This window comes from Ranitomeya variabilis, chromosome 1, assembly GCF_051348905.1.
Source record: "Ranitomeya variabilis isolate aRanVar5 chromosome 1, aRanVar5.hap1, whole genome shotgun sequence".
Classification (NCBI taxonomy): Eukaryota; Metazoa; Chordata; class Amphibia; order Anura; family Dendrobatidae; genus Ranitomeya; species Ranitomeya variabilis.
The window spans coordinates 615,696,463-615,718,195 of NC_135232.1; the positions used below are offsets into that span (position 1 = coordinate 615,696,463).

The following is a 21,733-nucleotide window of genomic DNA, read 5'->3' on the forward strand; positions in this document are numbered from 1 at the left end:
CCTGGAACATGCAGGAGATAAAAAGAAAGGCTTTCCCAATATCCCTAAAGAGTCCAAAAAACCCTTTTTTCGGAGGAGAAGATTTAATAGAGGTCGCCCCCCAGGGGAGAGGAAAAACTGGGACTTTAGGGATAAAAGAGGCTCAGGCTATATGTTTAAAGGGCCCTCTACTTCAGCCAAAAAATCCCCCCAATGACATTACGCCAGAAGTGGGAGGAAGACTCTCCCTCTTCTTTCCGGCCTGGGTAAACATCTCCCCCAGTACCTGGGTCATAAATATCATCAGAGACGGCCTCAAAATAAAATTCACCTGTCCACCCAGACGAAACTTTATCATAACTCCCCGAAGAAAGTCTCTGCAGGAACAATCTGCCCTAGAAACCGAAGTCTTGGGACTCATCCAAAAAAGGGTTCTTCAGGAGGTTCCTGCTCGGGAGGAGAGAGAGGGATTTTACTCCCCCCTCTTCTTGATCCAAAAACCGGATGGTTCTTGGAGAACTATTATAAATTTGAGAAAACTCAACCAATCCATAGAGAACTACTCTTTCAAGATGGAGTCTATAAATACGACCATAAAACTCCTTTTCCAACACTGCTTCATGGCAGTAATCGACTTGAAAGACGCGTATTATCATATACCAATACATCCGGAATATCAGAAATATTTGAGAGTAGCTCTCTATGTCCAGAACCAGATAAAACATTATCAATACACAGCCCTTCCGTTCGGTCTGTCTACAGCTCCCAGGGTTTTCACCAAGGTGATGGTGGAGGTTATGTCATACCTCCGGTCCCGGGATGTAGTCATTGTCCCATATCTGGACGATTTCCTGGTAATAGGAAGATCAGAGTCCCACTGCACTCATCAAGTATCAGTGGTAACATCAACTCTAAGGGAGCTGGGTTGGATAATAAATATCCCCAAGTCCAGACTGCTGCCAGTAAAATTACAATCTTTCCTGGGGTTAATACTGGACTCCGAACGTCAGCTCTGCCTTCTTCCAGAAAACAAGGTAGACAAAATAATAAATCTGACCAGTACAGCAATACGCCAGCCGACAATGACTCTGAGAAAGGCAATGTCCCTTCTAGGCTCGTTAACATCGTGTATTCCGGCAGTAGAATGGGCACAATTCCACCTAAGACAACTACAGTGGGAAGTTCTCTCAGCTCAAAGACTACTAAAAGGGCATTTAGAAGGAAATCTATGTCTCTCCCTGGGCGTAAGGGATTCCCTAGTTTGGTGGACTGTGAGAAACCACCTGACAATGGGGGTCCGGTGGCAAAATCCGGTCATAGACATTATCACGACCGACGCAAGTGGTACAGGTTGGGGGGCTCACCTGAGGTCTCACTCTGTACAAGGGACCTGGTCCATACGAGAAAAGAACTATGGATCAAACGAAAAAGAGCTGTGGGCAGTGGAGAAATCCCTAAGACATTTTCTTCCTTTACTCCGGGGTCGCCATACTCGAATCCTGACGGACAATCGAGCAGTGGTGGCGTATGTCAATCATCAGGGGGGAACGAGGTCCAAAGGCCTCATGCAGGCATCAAACATACTCTTTCAACTAGCAGAACAACACCTGTCATCTCTGTCGGCATTGCACATCAAAGGCACAGAAAACACTCAAGCGGACTTCCTGAGTCGCAGAGGCTTAAAGCAGGGGGAATGGTCATTAAACCCCCAGATATTTCAACAAATAGTCCAAGCCTGGGGCACACCAGAGATAGACTTGTTCGCCAACTCCCACAACAGAAAAGTCAGGAGGTTCTGCTCCTTGAATCCGAGAGAACATCCCTTCGCAGTAGATGCCCTACTGATACCTTGGAAGTTTTCTCTGGCCTACGCATTCCCCCCGATAGTGATGATTCCAGCTGTGATCCGGAAGATCAGAGAGGATCAGGCGAATATCATCTTCATAGCTCCTTTTTGGCCAAGGAGACCTTGGTTCTCCCTTCTAAGGCAGATGTCGGTAACAGACCCATGGATCCTGCCAGAGGTTCCGGACCTGCTAACCCAGGGCCCAGTGACCCACTCTCAGGTGAAGGGCTTCCATCTCGCAGCCTGGAATTTGAGAGGGCGTTACTAAGTCGCCAAGGATTCTCTCCAGGGTTAATCTCCACCCTGTTGAAAAGCAGAAAACCCATAACCTCCAGGATCTATGGTAGGACATGGAAAAAATTCCTCGACTTCCTGGGTGAACCATTGGGGGAGGTGGCTCCTATAGGTCCTATCTTAGAGTTTCTGCAAGCAGGGTTACATCTTGGGTTGGCAACCAGCACCCTTAAAGTTCAGGTTTCTGCCCTGGGGGCCCTATATAATTGTAATCTTGCCTCAAATAGATGGGTCTCACGATTCATAAAATCTTGCAGTAGATCTCGGCCGGTCATTATCCCAAAAATCCCTCCTTGGGATCTAAATTTGGTCTTAGAAGCCCTGACTAAACAGCCCTTTGAGCCTTTGCAGGAGTTATCACCTAAGTTACTTACCCTTAAAACAGTTTTACTAGTAGCCTTAACATCGGCACGTAGGGTAAGTGATTTACAGGCCCTGTCAATATGCCCTCCTTATACTCAGGTTTTTGATGACAGAATTGTTCTAAGACCAGACCCGGCTTATCTCCCCAAGGTGGTTCAAAAGTTCCATAGAAGTCAAGAGATTACTTTACCATCATTCTGTAGTAATCCTAAAAATCCAGGGGAACAAAAGTTCCACATGTTAGATGTGAGAAGATCTATGTTACATTACATGTCTATGACTAGTCAGTGGAGGAAAGACCAAACCCTATTCGTAGCCTTTCAGGGTAGCAAAAGAGGGTGCGGGGTAGCTAAAAGTACTATTGCTAGATGGATCAGGGAGGCCATTAGTTTATCCTACTCTGCAAGTGGCACTCCGGTTCCTGACGGCATCAAGGCTCACTCCACCAGAGCTGTGGCTACCTCCTGGGCAGAGAACGCTGAGGTATCAATTGACCAAATTTGCAAGGCCGCTACCTGGTCCTCACCCTCAACTTTTTTCAAACACTACCGGCTAGACCTTTCCTCCTCTGCTGACCTAACCTTTGGTAGAAGGGTGCTCCAAGCGGTGGTCCCTCCCTAAAGGTTTCATTCTACAAAATTCTCTCAGGTGTGCCGTCATGGGGGAAGGGAAAACACCAAGGTTACTTACGGGTAGCCGGTTTTTCCGGAGCCCATGACGGCACCCGTATATTCCCCCCCTTTTTATCACCCTTCGGTGTGCACTATTGTTTTGGGTGTGTTTAGTTAATATAATGTGGTGATGGATTTGCCATGTGTACTAACCAGGGGGGCCTCTCATGCTCTGAAAACCAACTGAAGCGAGGGAGAGGTACCGCCCTTTTATTTTCAGTAGGGTTTCCTGTCCTGACTGGGCGGATCCCCTCTCTCAGGTGTGCCGTCATGGGCTCCGGAAAAACCGGCTACCCGTAAGTAACCTTGGTGTTTCTTAAATTCCCTCACAACTCGATTAGATGATGTTCTGCTAATCCTCCGTCCCTCCCTGATGTTCTGGTTGGGACGGTACCCGTTTGACGGGTAGGCTCGGAGCTCTTCCGGGACCCTAGAGTCGCCCCTCTCCACAAGTTGCCCCCCAAGACTGCATAGGTGATTTAAGGTTAGACAGCCCGCCTTAGACTGGCTGTCCTGCCGCTGCTTGAAGCTGAATGTTATGATACTCCCTCGGCGTTCCGGCCACCGGTAGTGCGCCTCAGTAGGATGTTGCTTCGGTCTTACAGCACGACTCCTACTGGTATTTCTCCTTGTTGCTTTGATCTCGTTTCTCACTCAGCACAATCTATCTCTCTTCTAATCCTTTCTTGGGCACCGCCGCTACCCGGAGCAGGCACGGTCCCGTTACGTTCGTTCTTGTTGCCAAGCCTCTGTCAGGATCCCACCCCTGACAGAGACCCTACTGTATCTTCCCCTACAACACCCTCTGCCACAAGGTGTTGCCTGGTTCCAACCCAGTCAGCTTTCTGATCTAACTTCCTGCCTGACCCCCAGTTTACCCACTATGGTGGGGAGTGGCCTAATGAATAGCACCCTTAGCTCCCCCCGGAGGCCCGGCTGTGAAATGTATTGGTGTCTGTGATACCTGATCCGATGAACTCCTTCAGTGCCATCAGACGCACCATAGCCCCCCTTAGTGGCGGAGCCACAGTACTGCAACGACCAGGACTCTGGGGCGCTGCACTATGACAGAATTTGTTGTCACTCATCTTGTTAATAGGGACATAATTGTGTTTCCAAGTCCACATCATACAGATGTGCAGTGTCCACATTGTTACTGGAAGCAGTGAGGATTTCATGATCCTGGATGGGTCATTGTCGGAAATATTCTAAACCTTGGCTGTGAAGTGTCAACTGAGATATTTGGATATTGGATTGCAGTCAGCTGATTGACTATTCCTGCTAGATAACCAGCTCATAATGATTTCCCTTCGCGTTTAATTAGTACTATAAGTGCCAGAAGAGGTTAACGTTCATGATAGATTGGTACCGGTTACTCAACATTCTTGTCTGTCTCGCCTGTCGGTTGCAAAATATTTTTTTTTCTTTCCATTGTAGAGTTCTTTGCAATTTTGCAAAGAAGTGTTATATCTCTTAGTTTCTAATTTGTAACCCTGAGTTCTCATACTTGGTCTCAGTAACCATCAAATTTGGGATATTTATGTCACTTTGGCATATTCTTTCACCTTGAATGAGGCTGGTACTTCTGTACTGTCATGGGACGTTTCATGCCCTCTACATGTACAATCATTGGGCTGATGGCTATCCAATAAGTATATATTAGAGCTGTAAATGATAAATAATTTGCAGTTTCCCAAGGTGATATATATAATAGATGACCAGTCACCAGGTCTCACTCATACCCTTCCAGTCATAGGATATGTCACGAGTTTTATAGGAACACTTTACCTTATTTTGTTGTATCTTCAACTAACTTTAAAAAGGACTTGTCAGCAGGTCAAAAGTGTCCAACTGTTCCTCTTAGTTTGTTGTTCCCCTGATAATTCAGCCTTTTTCTTTTACAAAATCTGCCATATGGTTCCAGAGATATGGGCCTTTTTATTCCGTGCTAATTCTATCTACAAAGGGACTGGTGCTCACAGGATCCTCGGGGGCGTATCTTTATGCTGCTGTCTTACCATATGAGCACTGACTCCACAGTAAAGATGATAAAAATCAGCACTTAAAAAAAATGACACTATCTGTGTAGATATATATATATATATATATATATATATATATATATATATATATATATATATATATATATATATATATATATATATATATATATATATTATTTGTACTGTATATCTAGAACTGTATAGGGCATTAAAAAAAATAATATTCAGAGGAACAGTGGGGATAAAATAAGATTACAAACTGGCCATTTTTGACTATATTCTTTTTTAGAGTTAGCTGAAGATACTACAAAATGAGGTAAAGTGCTCCTATGAAACGTGTGATGTACGCTGTGTATGGAGGGGTTTGAGGATGATGCAGGTGTACTAATTCTCTTCTTACAATGTGTAAGACCTACAAATTTTGACTTTGAAAGAACTATGAGATAAAGAGGTTCAAGAGCAAAAATGGAAGGGCAGTACATGTTTTAGCACCATTTTACCAGCTAAATACAATAAATCTAAAACTCCTAGTGTAATAATACAAGCAGACACAATCACCATTTAACAGTTGGTCGTCCGATCGCTGTGTATCGTTGTGTTTGAAAGCAAAAGCAACGATACCAGCGATATTTTACACTGGTAACCAGGGTAAACATCGGGTTACTAAGCGCAGGGCCGCGCTTAGTTACCCGATGTTTACCCTGGTTACTAGCGTAAAATGTAAAAAAAACAAACAGCACATACTCACATTGCGTCCCCTGCAGTCTGCTTCCTCCTCTGACTCAGCGCCGCAAAGTGAAAGTGAAAGCAGCACAGCGGTGACGTCACCGCTCTGCTCTCACTGTACGGCGCTCAGTCAGTCAGGAAGTGGACGCAGGGGGACGTGAATGTAAGTATGTGCTGTTTGTTTTTTTTAGATTTTACGCTGGTAACCAGGGTAAACATCGGGTTACTAAGCGCGGCCCTGCGCTTAGTTACCCGATGTTTACCCTGGTTACCAGGGGACCTCGGCATAGTTGATCGCTGGAGAGCGGTCTGTGTGACAGCTCTCCAGCGACCAAACAGCGACGCTGCAGCGATCGACATCGTTGTCGCTATCGCTGCAGCGTCGCTTCGTGTGAAGGTACCTTTACCGATGCTAGGCACAAGCCCATTTGTCAACATCAGCAGAGTCATCCTCCAGTCAATGTTGTTGGTTAGCCCTAAATTTCCAATGTAAACGACAAGGATAACAGTGCAATATTGGAGTGAATGTTTTGTATCCTACATCTTTGCACCGAAGACTGACACTGTTGTCAGTATTTTTTCGACTGTCATCTGAATGTGATTGACCGTTGACCCCTGATCTAAAATAAGGCAGTATTTTTGTACTACTATGTAACTATCATACATCATCCTCATTGCATTATTGGTATTGTATACCTGATGAAAGGGGCGATTTGCCCTCGAAACGGGTTGTTTTTATACCTGAAATAAAGAACCGTTCTTCCACGACCATTTGACACTCCTGACTGGATAAGGGGCCGACCACCATACCACTCTTTGTTCCATACTACTGTTAGGTCTTTGGGTTGAATTACATCATTTGTCCACTAAATATCCTTAAGTACATCCCTGAGGGTACATGGCAGGGACAGTCAAAAATCAAATACGGATGGGATTGTTAAGTCTGAGTGCAGTTAACCACAAAGCACTAATACAAATACTAGAGGAGAAGAAATCAGTGATTAACAAAGCAGGCTTTTCTTGATGGACATCTATGGGAAGGAGATAAGGAGCAGACTATTCTTTTCAGTACATTGTCAGTAGAATTAACAGGTGAATGCTTAGTTGCATGATTCCACTGCCGGGGGAGTAAAACCCATACATCTTAGATAGCTGATGTCTATCTCTTCCATTTACTTCATAAAGGTGAACTCTCCAGGTGAATGTTCCTAAAGGAAGGACATCTCCAGAAGTAAAGGATGATGAGGGGCCTCATTTAAGAAAACTCCTGGCTGAAACTGGCTAAGTGAGGATGACTTTGGAGGAGATACTGAGTTCTAGGTCCTCTTTAAGATCAGAATAATCATTGAAATGCTCCACTGACTCTAGAACAGTTTTTCTTTTTTTTTCTGTGCCCCTCCATTCCAAAGTTATGCGCATCATTAATAAAGTGTGCCCAATATGCAAATATTCAGCCAAATAGGGGCCTATCACATTACTTTTTTGTGGACATTTTCCCTTCTTTTCCTTATGAGGTTGGCCATTAAAGGTCGCTCCTTTTAGAGGGGCAAAAGCCCAGAGAGAAGCTTGCAGCTGCAGCCTGGCTCAGATTTGTCTCATGTGATCAGGTTGAGAACTTTGCAGCTGCCATGTTCTCTTCTGCTATAGAAGTACCAGAGCATGGCAGCATTGGAACACCGGAGTACAGTGAAAAAGAAACTGTGGCACGCCAGGAGTCCGGGTACTACAGGAAATGTGGTGCACTCTGCATAGAAAAAAGGTGCAGGCTGAACAGAAATCACAATGTCTTATGGAAAAACAGCCGCACACTCAAAGCTTGAAGGTTTTATGTGAAAATTAGGCCATGTTCACACTTTGCGGGTTTTACCGCGGATCCGCGGCGATTTTGATGCTGCGGGTCCGCAGCAGTTTCCATAGCGTTTACATTTACATGTAAACCCTATGGAAACTGCAATCCGCTGTGCACATGCTGCGGGAAAAACCGCGCAGAAACGCAGCGGTTTACATTCCGCAGCATGTCACTTCTTTGTGCAGAATCGCTGCGATTCTGCACACATAGGAATGCATTGATCCGCTAACTTCCCGCATGGGGCTGTGCCCACGATGCAGGAAGTAAGCGGATAATGTGCAGATGGTGCCCGGGGTGGAGGAGAGGAGACTCTCCTCCAGGCCCTGGGAACCATATTAGTGTAAAAAAAAAAAGAATTAAAATAAAAAATAATGATATACTCACCTCTCAGCGCTGCACGCGGCCGTCCGGTCTCAGGGTTGCTGTGCGAGCAGGGCCTGCGATGACGTCGCAGTCACATGACCGTGACGTCACGAAGGTCCTTCTCGCACAGCATCTTTGGAACCGGACCACCGCGTGCAGCGCCGAGAAGATCGGGACGTCAGAGGGTGAGTATAAACCATTTTTTATTATTTTTAACATTACTATTGATGCTGCATATTGCTGCATATGCAGCATCAATAGTATAGGCGTAAACCCGCAGCGGAAACTGCAAAACAAACCGCGATAAATCTGCAGGGATAACCGCAGTGGTTTTGCCCTGCAGATTTATCAAATCCGCTGCGGGAGAACCCGCAGAGGACCCCGCAAAGTGTGCACATAGCCTTATACTCTTTATTAGTACAGGCATCACCGAGTGCTTATTAGCGTTTAGAAATAATGACGGATACTTTAAGTTAGGGTTAACGTTTTCGACCAAGGCTGGTCTTTGTCAAAACCACATTGAAAAACAAATATACAACGTAAGTACATCTATACACAGTCCGGGTACCACAGTGGTATTGCCTGCCTCCAGGGGAGGGTGATGCCATGCCTGGAAGTGAGGAGCATCCCTTTAACAGGTAACATGTACATTCAACACTTTCTGACTCCAGGCCAGAAGGGGGAGCTCTACACCCGGTTTCAGGGGAGCTTCCCTATATATATATTCTGGCTGAGGGAAGAGTCAGTCAGTCAGTAGTTAGTCTGTAAAGAGTGTGAGGGGAGGAGGAATGAAGAAGTGAGGAGCTGGAGGGGAGCTGCGACTGAACTCTCTCCATGCTGAAGCGCAGGAACCAGACACCGGGAGTCCGAGGCTGTGAGGGAATGTGTGCCTCACTGCAGACACCAGGGGGCAGGAGATTTCAAGTTTCATGTCCTCAACTACACCCGAAGGCACATCAGCATATAGAGCCCGGAGTCACCGCAAGTAGGGACACCTGTAAAAAGGCTTGCATTGCCTGCCATGTGGGTACTGTCCTACTTTTAGGACAGAGAGAGAGAGAGAGGACCTTGTGAGAAGCCTCAGGCAGCAAGGGACTCACACTTCAGCGCAGTAAGGAAGGCTTCCAACCCCACCTGGATAAGGGGACTCCAAATCGCTTCCAGGCTGCCCAGATCCCAAGACAAGGTAACCTTTGTCTTGGACCGTGAATGCATCAGGAAAAGGTAAAGAGACTGCAAAACCTATGTCTTGCAATTCCATCCTGCACCCTAACACCCATCATCCTTTACCAACTACACCGGGAGCCCTGGGGACTAAGCTTCACCCGTGGGAGGCCATTCCATCTCTGCTGCAATTCCATCAGCCCCCCGTAGGCCCCTCTTCTAAGCAGCGTCGGTCATCCCTGACTGAATACCACAATTGTCGTCACGAACATTCTTTATTTCTCACAAAACATCCCCTTTTAAAGACTTTCCCTTTAACTTGGACACCCAGGGCCACGGACGGGGTCACCGCCATCGTGACTACCTCTCTAATGACCACCGGACCTGGCCTGAGTACCCCAAGGTCCTAGCGGGCGCTCCAAAACCATACATTACTTGTAAAACAATCGGGTTTGTCACGCCAGCTCTCTAACACTGTTGCTCTCTTGTGATTCCTCGATCTAATAGCGGGAGAGACGTGTAGAGTACTGAGTATTCAACGTGTGCAAGTGAGCCAAATCTCCTCTTAAGAGGACAGGCTGAACCAGGCTGTAGCTGTGACTTTCCTTGCGGGCATTTGCTTTCCCCCCTCTCTGTGATGTGGATGTGTTTTGATTGGCAAGCATCATAGTAGAGAAAAAGCAAAGTCCCACAGAGGTTGTAGACACCCAGTTGGTTGAATGGGATTATTTGCACATCACGTGGTCTTTTACAAAACACTGAAACAGAGGGGCACAGAAAAAAACAAAGGAAAAACTGTCCCAGAATCAGAAGAGTTGCAAGTTAGAGGAGGTATTCAGTTTAAATTAAAGATCCTCTTTAATAAGCTAGCTGTCACTGCCCTAGTAACAGGGCTCTGAAGGGTCCCATTGACAGAATTGGTGGTCAAGCATGTGGACCACCACTTCATTCATTGTCTCTGGGATGATCAAATAGCCAAGCAGTCACTTCACCACTTCAAAGGGCCACTTCAGACCCTCATTACTGGGATCAGTGGAGTTTCTGACGATTAACCTGCTACCATCTATGCTGTGAATTGATGATCCTTTTTTAAAATTAGATTAATCCATTTAAACACTCCCATCAGTTTTTATCCTCTTAATATATTGCAATCATATTATACAGCACTGTGTACTTACAATTGCTCATTTTTCCTTTCTACCCAGTTAATTATTCTCTTTTCTTTGCTCTATGTAGAAACAGGAAGTCTCTTATCCCCACATTTATCATTCCCCTCTTCAGATCCTGACCCAGCTGCACACTCCTCCCTCTGCCAGGGACTTTTGCAGTGACTTATGACTTGTACAGAGAAAATCGTTCTCCTGTTTCTACATAGAGCTTACAAGGATTCAGCTCGTCAGTTATTAATCATGTGATATCAGAGACCTAATGGAAAAGAGAAAAATTATCTGGGTAGAAGGGAATGAGCAATTATAAGTACATAGTGCTGTATAATATGATGACTGCAATATAGTAAAAGGATAAAAACTTTGAGAGGAGGCGATGAGCTTCTTTACTGTAATGTGTATGGGGGCCTGAGTCGTTCTTTGGCCGTACGAAGTCATCATGAGAAATTCTTTAAAGGAAGAGAATCCCCTGAATAGACTTGTAAACTTTTGTTTGTTCATCAAATACATTTTTTATATAGGGTTTTTTTTTTGTGTACATATAAAATATATTTTAGCTTTTTCTGGCTCACACGATGCCATGTTTTCTTTTGCTCTTCATTAGATATCTGTGAAGGTTTGTCCTATAAGATATATTGACGGCACAGATGATGGTCTCTCTTCTTCTAAAAGTTTGAAGTGTCCTGATGTAAAATATTGGCTGAATAATCCCATTCTGTAACTGGCAATGTCTGCATGGCTACATGGATGCCATTTTTCCCATTCTCATGTCTTTGTCTCTAAACATCACTACTGGAGTAATCCTTACAAGGCATTAGGTAATCACATGCTCGACTCATTAAGGACCAAGAAAGTCACTTATTCTGTCCTTTTGTGTTCTCTGATTGTTTCTTCTCCTGCAGCATCACCTGTTTTGGTGAATTAGTCATGTAATCCACAATTATTGCTTGTCAGCTGAAATTTGAGCAATTACTTTCTTCCCTATTACGAAAACTGCAATTTTCTGGAGGACCGGTTTTGCCTTGGACAAAAAAAAGAAAAAAAAACCTCCCAAACATTATATCATTATCTGAGAACTTGTGTAGATCTGTAGGAAAGGATTGTAGGACGGGTTTACAAGATTCATCCTTGACTATTGAGCTAAGACCTCTCCTATGATAAACCTCCTCTGCGTATTTCAGTGCCAGGTATGTGGATGAGATTTTACAAAATTTCTGTGGTGTAAATTGAGCTGCAGTTTTGGCTGTCTATCGATTGATGCTCAATTCACAGATTGGTACGGATTTTGCCTTAGCTGATGTTTACAGCAGCAGCAATGTCAAAATTGATTTTATGTGTCTACTAATTGAGGCTAACGTAACCCATACACTTTAGATCAGGAGTCCCCAATCTGTGGCTCGGGAGCTACGTTTCTTGTGGATTCTTTGTGTGGCTCACGGCTGTTTGCCATCTTGGTGTATCCGGTCTAGCAAACGGCTATCGAGTAGGTCTCCAGAAAGTGACTTTTGTAGATAGTCTGACACAGAAGAGCAGATCTGGAGGTGCACATGCTGGCCATGGAGATAGTAGGGTACTATTTTCAACTGGACATAGGATGATACTAGAAATTAGAGGATTGCTGGAAGCTGGATGGAAGGATATTGAATGGGGCAAGGTGGGATCCCCTAGATGTAAGTATACTGCCTTTAAGACCGAGCAGTACAAGGTCTCTTTATAATATCTGCCCAAAAGCTTTGGCTTTCATTATTCTTGAAAGATGCTCATGTCCATTTCTCAGAGTAGGTCTCTTAAAGCATGACAGGTTGGGGACCACTGCTTTATATGACTGATCGCCAATTGTTTTTCCGACAGCTATCCCACCTCTACCGAGCTCTCCTGTGTTGTCTATGAGGAACACCATGCCTGGCATCTCTGGTCGACAATGATCTCTTAGAAAGCGAAGGTATCTGCAGTACTAAATCAGACCCCACAGATCCTTATCTCCTTGGACTTAATCTGTCGGTGGTGAGTTGGTTGAAACCCATACTCATTATACTGTCGGTTGACCCCATCAATATCGACAGGTTTGACCATGTTCATATACGCTGTACGGGATCTTAATTCTACAGAAGCCAATTCTAATTTTGGGCAAACCCACTGATATTGACATGCTTGACCAACAGACTTCTTGGTATGCCGACAGAGATCAGGATCTGTCATGTCCGATTTGGAGTGTCAATTCTTTTGTTCTTGATGAGATTAGCCACCACCACCAGAGGAGTCTGACAGCTGCTCTCTTGTACACCACACAGGAGCACGAAGCAGTGCGAACCAGAGCTCCTGTGTATTGGCGAGTCAGGAGAGTTAGTTGTCAGCCTGAACCATGGTTTGGCTGACAACTACCTCTTGTGTGTTGGATCTCAAGTCAGGCTATAGATCTACAGATTTCTAATTAAAGATGAGCCATTCACTTTGTATATCCATGGTTCAGGTCAGCGCTCTATGTGCGTGGACAGGAGCAGCAGGAATTTCCTTACTCTACAAGATCCGAAGCTTGGCTTATGATTAGCCAAGCTGACAAGACGTTACCTGCATGCCGCACAGATGACGTTATGCCAAGCCGGCAAACCAAGCATCACCCCAGGGAACTCAAAAACTCAGGAAATTCGCTCAGCTTCTGTCCACTGTCAGAGAGCACTGACCTGCACTGGGGTTGTACAAAGTGATCCGCTCATCACTATTCCTAATAATAAGGGGGGCTTCCAGGCCTGACAACTTAAGTTGACATCTTATAGGTGAATTCCAATTTTGGTAGGTTATGGCATATGGCTAGGATATGCGATCACTCTGGAAGTCTGACTGATGTTAAAAATGAAGAGGTTACAACGCTGATTAAATGCAAAGTCCCCTTCATAGTCTTTCCTGGCCACCCGGTTGTGCAAGGAACTACGTTTGTCACCATTTTGAGTGTAGCTGGTGGCTGGGAACATTTTTCTGAAGACAAAAACTGTGAAGGGGCATCATGGTAACTCATTCTGGTTCATTGGTGGTCTCAGATGTTTAACCCCCACTGATCACATTTCCTAGCTGTATGTTATTATATACAGAAATTAAAATACCCCTTTAATTATGCCATATAGAGGTGTTATATGAGACTACTGGGCCTTGATACTAAATAAATAGCTACACCAAAACCCCCAAAATTGATCCAGAGCATATGTTGGTATAAGTGAAATGCTTAGGTGTGCATTCACACCGTGGGCATTTAACAAGCAGAACCAAACATAAAAAATACTACATGGGGTACTTAGTTAACATTGTTTTGATGAAAAAAGTAAGTCATCCCACCGCAACAAGGTGTACCCAATCTGGACGGTACCTAAATTATGACAATTAATACATTAGGGTACCTAAATGTTGCAGTTCACTTCACCATGTGTCAGCAGACCTCAAAATAGATAAGGGCAGAGTAGGACGTCTGCTGACATTGCAAGGTGAACTATAAGAGTTAGGTACTATCCTGACTGGGTACATCTTGTCGCGGTGGGATGGTTCTTTTTTTTTTTTTTTAAATCAAAACAATGTAATCAACGTATCCTATGTTATTTACATGTACTGTTTACTTATTACAGGATATTTGCTCATTTTGTTTTTATCTTAGGTTTTAAATTAATAACGGCCCTATAAATATCACGTCTTTCGTAGTACTGCTCTCCTAATACAGGGCAGGACGACTCCCTCGGGCTTCAGAACTTGGATGCGGCTGCAATCTCTGCAACTCCAGAAAATATGTCTTCATATCATAACTTGCTCAACATCAAAACCATCAATCATGTTGACACACTTGCTCCGGTCTTCGTGGTTTGAGTAGCTCATATAAACCATTGAACACATTTTCACCCTACCAATAGAAGGCCAGATATATTATCTTTATATTATTTTAATGTAATAGATTTTTTTTTCTTTTCCCTCCCTTCAGCTTAACATCATGTTTCGAAAAAAGAAAAAGAAACGACCCGAGATCTCCGCTCCGCTGAATTTTCAGCACCGTGTACATACCTCCTTTGATGCCAAAGAAGGCAGATTTATTGGCCTTCCCCCACAATGGCAAAATGTCCTGGACACGTTGCGACGTCCAAAACCTGTAGTGGACCCTTCCAGGATCACTCCAATGCAGCTAAAGCCTATGAAAGTGAGTACTATATACTGTATTATGTAACACTGCGTGTCTGGCTAGAGTAATGCTAAATTACCAGTCCTTAAAAGGGAGCCCTTCAGCTTGGAAAAAATTGTGACTTGTATTTTTTTCATTGACATCCCTGCTCATTCGGGGCTTAGGAGTCCAGTGGGTGGTCCTAATTGGTGATTGACAGACTTCCCTGTATAAGTATGTACATGGCGATGGCTGTCAATTAATGATTAGGTCCGCCCACTGAATTAAGCCAGAAATGAGCAGGGATGGGCACTTGGCTTAAGTACACATGCAGTGCAACTTTACCAAATTACCACCCCCATGAAGACCAGAGTTTTCAGTGATAGTCTCAAAGCAGTTTCATTGTATCTTGTAGCATTTTTTTATATGCTTCCCAATATGGAAAATTATTCCAAGCCCATATGCTGTACAATAACATATCATAATACACTCACCCTTCATTAACTTGTAAATCTAATTATTTATCATGTTCTTCGTAGACTGTTGTTCGTGGCAGCACCATTGGATTGGAAGGATACATCTCAGGGATTCTGCTTGACATTCAAAAACTTTCTGTAACCAGCTCTAACACCCTGCGGGGTCGAAGTCCCCAGACGCGGAGGCGAGCTCAGTCTTTGGGAGTGCTTGGTGATGAGAGGCCTAACAATGGACCATATATTATACCAGAGCCAAATCTACCTGACAAGTGTTCCAACTATATCAATTGCAATGGTACTTCTAAGACCAACAGGAGGCAGACCATGTGGCCAGACTACAAGCCTACCGACGACAGCCCATCCAAACCCAACGGTTCGGTTTGTAAAGCAAAATCCTTAGACCCGGGGGACTTTCAGGACACAGTAGATCGTGTGAGTCAATCGAGATCTCCCAGCGGTCTATGCAAGAACATTAATGGAGGCTCTAGCTTTGAGCAAGATACACGTGCTACAAAAAGACAGTTATCCCACGAGACTCTTCTAGAAGAGGGTCCTGTCTCCAGATCTGCTGAGAGTCTTACAAAACAGGGACCGCTAAGGAGTGGTTTTGAGCCTTTGGGCAATGAGAAATGCTTAGAGAAGCCTGTCCCAGCACAACAGAGAAAGGTATGATTGTTTTCTAGAATGGCAGAACTAAGCTGTTTATATAAGCTTGTTATCCAAGGTTGCATGTTTATGGTTTGTGGTGGATGTAGAAGAATGCACAACAGTACAAGAAGCCTTGTTATGCAGTCTCCAGTATGTTTTAAGGATCTCCTTAGCTTAATGCATGACTGCAAACGTGGAAGCCTGCACATTTTAGAACATTGAATATATAGGGGTACTATTTGGTGAAGATGCCCAACAATCTTTTCTCCACACGGCTTCTTTCACACTTCCGTCGTTTAGGGGCCGTCGCAATGCAAAGTTGCCCGCAGGATGCGTTTTTTGCACATAGACTTGTATTTCCGATGCATCGCGACGTATGGACACACGTTCCATACGTCGTGCACTGGATGCTTCGGTATTTGGCGGGCCGTCATATCGAAAAAACTTTCAAGGGAACGTTTTTTTCGTACGTTGTGTCCTGCATTTCCTACCGCGCATGCGCGGCCGGAACTCCAACCCCTCCTCCCTGGGACTTTACAGTGGGCAGCGGACGCGTTGAAACACTGCGTCAGCTGCCCACATTGTGCAGAATTTGCACAACATTCATCGGTACGTTGCACCGACGCTTAGCGACGGCCCCGTACCGACGGAAGTGTGAAAGAAGCCTAAGAATCAGGTTTGTAAGGTCCTCCCTCATCTATTATTCCATTTTATGCCAATAGAAGTTCATTGATTTTGGCTTTTTGTAATAAGCAGGGAAAAGGGAGTAGGGCTTACTTGGTTTGGCTTGGTCAACATCAGGCTTGCAAATCAATCACTTTTAGAAAATGGATGGAAAAGTAGAGTAATTCCACTCCTGATCATAGCTGGAGTAGGTTTAAAGCAAACCTGTCAGTTGATTCCTTCTGGAGGGCATCAGAGTTAGGCTGCAATACTTCAGCCAGGCATAGTTTTCTCCTAAATGCTCTAGTGTTTCAGAGAAACATAGTTTAAATATGCAGCTGAGGCCTAGACATGCCTGTACATAGCAATAGACTTGGCAAATCATCTGGAGAAATGCAGAGAGAAGATAGCCGCAGGTGACGCTGTACTAGTTTAATCTCCGCCTATGGTCCCCAGATGGATCTTTAAGCTGCGTTTTCGTTGAAAAACTGGAGAATTTCAGAAAAGAACATATCTCAGAGCCAGACCCTGATTGATGCCACATGAGGCTTGGTCAGTAAGAATCGATCAACAGGTTCCCATTAACTTTCTGGCTTGAAGACCGTCCAAAACAGGCATGTACCTTACTCCAACAAAATCATGATTAAGGCTCAAGTGTGACATGCCATAATTGCTTTGTCCCAGGTGATCACTCAACAATTCTGTTCCTGGTGTTAAATAGGACTTTTCACATTTCTTCTTTGGTGGTCCGTGTCAGTCTGGTAATCCGGTGGTTTCTAGCAGCTCTATTGGCTCTTACTATTGCTGTAAATTTGTGTTCTCATTTGGATATGGGCCATCATTTTATTGGTAGCCTCCTAGAGGGACAATGCCTGTCTTAGCTTCCCGCCTCTGATGCTGGCACATTTTAATAGGACAACTGCCAAGATGGATGTTCTGGATCTTTTCAGGCAGCTCATTCCACAATCTGTCCAGTGGTAGAGTTTTCAGTGTAATATCTCTCCTATATCTTTTTGCGGCTTGAGGGAAGTAGTGATTTTTTAAAAAAATAGAAATGATAGATGGATACATGCAGTGACTTTGGCTCACCTCAAATACGCTGAGCATGCATCCCCGAAAGGAAACCTGACAGCAGGATTTACTCCTTAGAAGCATTAGGAGCACTTTAACAACCTCCTAGTACTGTTTTTAATGATCCTGCTCACAGTAGGGTAGTGGACTAGTTCGGGACCGCTGTCAATGATTACTACTGCTTGCTGGGATTACGACTACAGCAGTTTGATTGACATCCCAACATATGTAAGCAGGATGCAGTGACAGACAGAAGGCAGAGCAAGGGTTAACCAAATATAAAAGTTTTAATTTAACAGGGGGGTAACTCCTCGCAGGGAGATGAAGGGTTAAAGAGGGGAATAGCAGTCCAATTGCAGGAAATATGCAGGGTAAATAAACAAAGTGACAGTAGTTCTGTGATGTACTTATTGTGCCAGAAGTTCTTCAGAATGCAGGTACCACTTGGGGTTTCGTAGTGCCGTCAACAGCTGGCGTAGTGACTGTCCAAGGAGATTAGCTGGTAATAGCGGTCCGTTTTCTGGCGGCAGCGGTCGGTCTCCGGTTCCTTTCGCTGAGCCCCTAGTCCATGAACATATGTGGCCAGAGGGAAAAGGGCTGCAGCACGATCAGAGCCCCCTGTGGGCAGGAAGGTATATGGTGGTAAGGTGGGCTGCAAATGTCTGTCCAGTAACTGACTGATTCCCTCTCTGCGGCACTTGCGCTACACTCACGGTCATGAAGCGCACTGCACCTCACTCACTGCCAGCTACCGGGCGCACTGCACTTCTCTCTGCTATCCCCGCTGGTCACGGCAGGAATACACGAACGCGGGCCGGCGCAGCCCCAGTGCTCAAGCACCAGGGCACTTCTCTCTCTCTGCTGCGCGCTGCCTGTTCCCACCAAGACTGACTGCTTCCGCGCACGCTGTGGCTATTGCCACTTAGCACACCCCCTATTTCCGAGTGCGAAGGTCTGTCCGGTCTCTTACTCCTTTCCCCGGACAACAGAGGAGACAGCCCCAACAGTTCCAGACCCGGCATAGGACAGGTACCCGTGGCCCGGTTCTCCTCCTTACACATATGCAGAGAGGAGGAGGAGAAATCATTGTGGCCGTGATCCCAGCACATTGTATCGGTGATTTACTGTGGTCCTGACACCTCCGTTCTCCCATGAGACCTTGCTATTTTTAAAACCACAATAAAGACTGAAGTTTTCCCCGGTTGGTGAGTGCTCTTTTCTGCTTACTGCATTTTGTATTGAACTCTGACTATTTCTTATGGAGTACCCGAATCCTCAGAATTGGCGTGATTGACGCAGAGCAAGCTATTTTCACCCTATGCTTCTAATTTAACCAGCTGTTAGTGCGGACTCTTTTTTCTATTTGGTTTGTCTTTACTGTGGTCCTGGATTGGTCTGCTACTCACAGCAAGGGAGAGCTGAGATCATAAAAAACAGTATTAGGGTATGTGTCCACGGTCAGGTTTGCTTCAGGCTTTGGTCAGGATTTTATGCAGGTAAAATCCTGACCAAAAATGCACCTGAGGTCACTGGCAGGTCACCTGCGGTGTTCCTGCGTGTTTTGCTCATTGTAGCAACATGCTGCATTCTGAAAAAACGCACCGCATGTGCGTTTTCGCGGGAAAAACGCATGCGTTTTTTAATGCACAGTGGAGACGGAATTTCTTTAAATCCCCTCCACTATACTGTAACATCTGGACGCTGCATTTTTGATGCTGCGGCTCAGCGCTGCATCAAAAACGCAGCGTTTCCTGAACGTGGACACATACCCTTAGAAGGCTCATAAAATGCTCCTAAATACTTTTTAGGGGTAAATCCAAATGTTAGGTTCCCTTTAATCTCCGCACTTTCAACCTTATGGCAAGTTAATAAGATCATTCTATGCCCATGGAAGATCGTCAATATCTGCAGCACAATCACAAGTAGGAATGTGCTGCTGATAACTATGATTTTTAAGCTAGTTTAAAACTCGTCATACCCAACAAATGACAGATTTGTTCATTCATTAGGTTGCCTGATATTTGGGAACAAACGAACAGTCCTCATATCACTTGTTAACTGACTGGCTGATCTAAATTGGGTCATTGCAATATTTTTCATAGTAAAAATCTCATTGCAGTCCTCAGTCCAAAGTAGTTCTAGCCTTACTGCAGTACCCATAGTACCATCATGACTGTAAGCCACAATATACTTTCCTTTTCCAAAAGATGGTGCACCGCTTCGAATTATCAAACATTATCGTAAAGCGTAACCAGCATTTTTTAAAATAAATTAACAGTAAGAATAATGATACTTGTAATATACTCTGATTCTTTTAACTCCTGGGTTAATCATTCACTCTCAAAATTCTCAATTCATTGGTAAAATCTGTCCTCAGTGAATACTGATTTATGCCATTACTGAGATGGGAGATGGCGGTTGGTGCTCAGCTCATAAGCTTTTATGGAGAACTGTAACTGTAATTTCAGGAGAATTCGCACTAGAATGTCTGCATCTTCCTCTCGCGCCTCACCTCCATAGAATCTTATAAGCACCAACTGTAGTCTCTCAGTAAAGGGAAATCTTTATTCACTAAATACAGATTTTACCTATGAAATGAGTGAACTATATTACTAAATTGATTTTAATGTGTACCATTGATTGATTAAATAAGAATTGGAAGTTACTCTTTAAGTCCTAGCAAAATAATAAAAAGGGTCCCCTAGGAACACGTGGGCGGTTCAATATTATCTATAGAAAAATGTCAGATAAACTCTTCTCCAGCAATAACCTATACACCGTGAGGATACCACCAGGAATATACGTACAGTGGGGAAAAAAAGTATTTAGTCAGCCACCAATTGTGCAAGTTCTCCCACTTAAAAAGATGAGAGAGGCCTGTAATTGACGTCATAGGTAGACCACAACTATGAGAGTCAAAATTGAGAAAACAAATCCAGAAAATCACCTTGCCTGATTTGGCAAGATTTATTTTGCAAATTGTGGTAGAAAATAAGTATTTGGTCACCTAAAAACATACAAGATTTCTGGCTCCCACAGACCTGTAACTTCTTCTTTAAGAGATTCCTCTGTCCTCCACTCATTACCTGTGGTAATGGCACCTGTTTGAACTTGTTATCCATATAAAAGACACCTGTCCACAACCTCAAACAGTCACACTCCAAACTCCGCTATGGTGAAGACCAAAGAGCTGTCGAAGGACACCAGAAACAAAATTATAGCCCTGCACCAGGCTCGGAAGACTGAATCTGCAATAGGCAAGCAGCTTAGTGTGATTAAATGAACTGTGGGAGCAATAATAAGAAAATGGAAGTCATACAAGACCACTGATAATCTCCCTCGATGTGGGGTTCCACGCAAGATCTCACCCCATGGGGTCAAAATGATCACAAGAATGATGAGCAAAAAACCCAGAACCACATGGGGGGACCTAGTGAATGACCTGCATAGAGCTGGGACCACCGTAACAAAGGCTACCACCAGTAACAAAAGGCTACCACCAGTAACACACTATGCCACCAGGGACTCAGATCCTGCAGTGCCAGACGTGTCCCCCTGTTTAAGCCAGTACATTTCCAGGCCCGTCTAAAGTTTGCTAAAGATCATTTAGATTATCCAGAAGAGTATCGGGAGAATGTCATATGGTCTGATAAAACCAAAGTAGAACTGTTTAGTAGAAACAAAACTCGTCGTATTTGGAGGAGACAGAATGCTGAGATGCATCCAAAGAACACCATACCTACTGTGAAGCATGGGGGTGGCAACATCATGCTTTGGGGCTGTTTCTCTGCAAAGGGACAGAACGATTGATTCGTGTACATGAAAGAATTAATGGGGCCATGTATCGTGAGATTTTGAGTGCAAACCTCCTTCCATCGGCACGGGCATTGAAGATGAAATGTGGATGGGTCATTCAGCATGATAACGATCCCAAGCAAACTGCCAGGGCAACGAAGGAGTGGCTTCGTAAGAAGCATATGAAGGTCCTGGAGTGGCCTAGCCAGTCTCCAGACCTCAACCCAATAGAAAACCTTTGGAGGGAGCAATAGTCCATGTTGCCCAGCAACAGGCCCAAAACATCACTGCTCTGGAGGAGATCTGTATGGAGGAATGGGCCAACATACCACCAACAGTGTGTGCCAACCTTGTGAAGACTTACAGGAAACGTTTGACCTTTGTCATTGCCAACAAAGGATATATAACAAAATATTGAGATGAACATTTGTTAATGATCAAATACTTATTTTCCACCATAATTTGCAAAACAAATCTTGCCAAATCAGACAAGGTGATTTTCTGGATTTGTTTTCTCATTTTGA

General features: G+C 44.4%; 1 protein-coding gene across 8 annotated transcripts in view; it reads left to right on the forward strand.

Annotated features, from left to right (window-relative positions):
* PAK6 (p21 (RAC1) activated kinase 6) overlaps positions 1-21,733 on the forward strand; it is a 98,110-nt gene that overhangs the window by 50,420 nt on the left and 25,957 nt on the right. For 5 of the 8 annotated variants that reach the window (XM_077260652.1, XM_077260646.1, XM_077260649.1 and 2 more), the window contains exons 2-3: positions 14,383-14,595; positions 15,096-15,698. In XM_077260652.1, coding sequence (XP_077116767.1) covers positions 14,392-14,595; positions 15,096-15,698 — 807 coding nt within the window. In that variant the 5' untranslated portion in view covers positions 14,383-14,391. Of the gene's footprint in view, positions 1-12,275; positions 12,429-14,382; positions 14,596-15,095; positions 15,699-21,733 lie in introns of all 8 variants that reach the window. The other 3 variants (XM_077260647.1, XM_077260650.1, XM_077260651.1) reach the window with 2 other exon arrangements.